At 54.8% G+C, this 2,853-nt stretch overlaps 1 protein-coding gene across 1 annotated transcript in view; it reads right to left on the bottom strand.

Annotated features, from left to right (window-relative positions):
- Positions 1-2,853, bottom strand: part of SERPINE1 (serpin peptidase inhibitor, clade E (nexin, plasminogen activator inhibitor type 1), member 1) — an 18,588-nt gene that overhangs the window by 7,370 nt on the left and 8,365 nt on the right. Inside the window, exon 3 of the mRNA XM_015414859.1 lies at positions 598-678. Within this exon, the coding sequence (XP_015270345.1) occupies positions 598-678 (81 nt within the window). The remainder of the gene's footprint in view (positions 1-597; positions 679-2,853) is intronic.

Below are 2,853 nucleotides of genomic sequence, written 5' to 3'. Positions count from 1 at the left end.
CGCCGCCGCCGCCCAGCTCTGTTTTGTTTTGTTTCGACGTGTTGTTGATGCCAGCGGGGCGGCGGCGGCTGCTGCTGCTGCTCCTCCTCCTTTTGTGGGCGGGTGGTGCTTTAGGATCGCAGCCAAGGCCTGTGATGATGCATAGTTCCTGGAAGAAATCCCCATTCAGGCGAGCGCCCCACAGGATCAGCGGACTCTCTCCTCTGAACTCAGCCCAGCCCCAGGAGACCTTCCTCCTCTCCCCTCCCCTCCCTCCCTCCCAACAATCCAGCGGGACCAGCTTGTGAGAGACTTTCCTAGGCACTTCTCGTGTTGCGTCACACCCGAAGCCCTTCCAAACACGCCTGCCTCGACTGGCCTGTTCTTTGCTTTGTTTTAGTGCTGGTTGTCCTGACGGCATACGGCCAGCCGCTGCACCAGGAGACTGGAGAGGAGTAGCACATCATGTGACACAGGCTTTTAGGAAGGGGCTCGGAGGGGAACCAGGAAATTAGTAGAAATGTTGTTAAGGACAGACTGGTTAGGCACATGGAGGGACAAAGCCTGTGGAGGGGAAATCAGCATGGCTTCTGCAAAGGGAAGTCCTCCCTCACCAACCTTCTGGGATTCTTTGAGAAACTGAACAAACATGTAGTAGATAATGGTGACCCAGTAGATGGAGGTCTGGACTCGCCGCGGCTGAGAGGGAAGAGCCCAGCCCGTGGGGTGACAGCGGATAGCTCAGTGCAAGTGTCAGCCCGGTGTGCTGCCCCAATGGAAGAGGAAGAAAAGACTGGAAATGGAACAGCTGATATTATAATAATCCCCATCTGATCTGTGTGACCTGTGGCCCATCTTGTCCAACATCAGGGGAAGGCCTTGGCCTCTGTGACCTATTGCTGGCCCTCCACTGAGGAAGGGGGGGCCTTGTGGACACACACACACACACACACACACACAGAGTTTTACAGAAAACCCCCCATAAAGAGTAGAACTGAAAGACTGCAGGGTACAAATCGTACCGTCTGTGGCTGTGTCTATGTAAAACTTGAATAAGCTCACAAGTTCTTCCTGTTGTGCCTGGTCCCAAGGTGCTTCTCGGTGGTGCTTGGTTTTTAAATCGGAACCTCCCCACCTGCTCCTGCCTCTCGTGGTCTTTGGCAAGGGAGCCCCTTCTCACCCCCCCCCCCACGCTAGGATGGGGTGTCAAACCGGCCCATTCAGGGGCTCTTATCCAGCCCGTGAGCAACTGGTCATTTACCTGGACTGACAAATGACGAAGCCTCCGAGGCATCGTGTCCCCGTATATGCGGCCCCCGGGCTAATGAGTCATGGGTGGTGGAGGAAGTGGGAGGGTGGGCATCAGGGAGATACTTCAGGGAAATACTGTTAAGAGTGTCAGTGTTTAAAGCATGTTTGTATTTTGGGTAAGAAATAATACTGTTAATTCAGTTTGTCTGTGTCCTTTAGTAAGTTTATCTCTCCGGTACCAGGCATTACACTTTTTGGCACAAAGTGACATTCCTGTTAGATCTGGCCCTCGTAACAAATGAGTTTGGCCCCTCTGCACTAGGGGGCCTGACGCCAGCCACGCTGCCTTGGACCCCATCCAGAGACCCTTGGGCAGGCAGTGCTGTGCCGTGGTCAGAGTGCGGGGCTAGGGAGGTGCCGAGACAAAGCCCCTTGCAGGTGTGATGAGTGCCTCTTGATGGCCTTTGGCCAGCTGCTCGCTCTTCCTTTCTCAGCCTAGCCTACTTCGCAAGGTTGTTGTGAGAGTAAAATGAGGGAGGTGAGAATTCGGGATGCTGCCCAGAGCTCCACGGAGATAAAAACCAACTCTTGGATTCTGCACGGGGAGGGATCTATTTATTTATTTGTTTATTTTCCCGCTTATACCCCCCGCCCCCGCCCCACCCGGCCGAAGCCACAAGATAAGATCCATGATAACACTCAAGGTTTCATAAAACACTTACAAACACGTCAATTAAAACAATACCATATTAAATATGAAAGTGCTAGCTGTGTTCTTTGATACTGTAACGATGGCAGTTTCCGTATGAATGCATTCCATAGTTGTTTAAATATCCAGTTAACTGATCTTCTTCAGTGTAACCGGTGAGTCCCTCCCTTCTCGCAGCCACTGGGCACTGTTTAGTTCTGTGCAGGGCTCTAGTCGGGGGGGAGCTCTCAGGTACGGAGCTCCGGAAGAGAACCTCTAGGGGGCGGGGCGGTCATGTGGTGAAGCCCCGCCCCCTTCTTTACCCCGCCCTCTGCTTCGATCCTCATTCCGTTTGGGAATGAGGATGAAGCAGGAGGGTAAGTAGCCGGGCCTTCTGACACACTTCCGGTGATGTCAGGGGGTGTGGCCTTCTGTCACTTCCGGTGATGTCAGGGGGCATGGCATATGCAAATAAGTTATGCTAATGAGTTATGCTAATGAGCTCCGGCAGCTCTTTTTCTACAACAAGACCCCTGGTTCTGTGCCCCTTGACCTATGGGGCGTTTCCCCTCAGCCTGTAAGCAGAAGCATGGGGGGGGCGGGCAACACCGAAGCTTTTCCTCCGGGGGGCCCTTTCTGCTCCCCAGCCTGCCCCTTGGGGGAGGGCGTGAGGCCTGCAGGGAGGGGCAGAGGGGGTGTCTTGGCCTCTGCCCCTTTCAACCCCTTGCAAAGGAGAGGGAAGGGGGGGTGTCTCCCTCCGCCTCCACCTCCCTCCCTCCCTCCCTCCCGCTGCTTTGCCCAGCAGTGGCTCCGGCCTTCCAGAGGGGTCATACGGAGGCTTTGGACTGAGAACCTTCCGGCTTCCGGTGCTGCTGCTGCTTTCTGCTAGGCCCGGGAGCCAGGAATTAAGCAGAGTCATTACTAAGTGCCCTCCC

Source organism: Gekko japonicus, unplaced genomic scaffold (genome assembly GCF_001447785.1).
Source record: "Gekko japonicus isolate JY-2015 unplaced genomic scaffold, Gekko_japonicus_V1.1 scaffold2374, whole genome shotgun sequence".
NCBI lineage: Eukaryota > Metazoa > Chordata > Lepidosauria > Squamata > Gekkonidae > Gekko > Gekko japonicus.
This window is presented reverse-complemented; position numbering and strand designations above follow the sequence as displayed.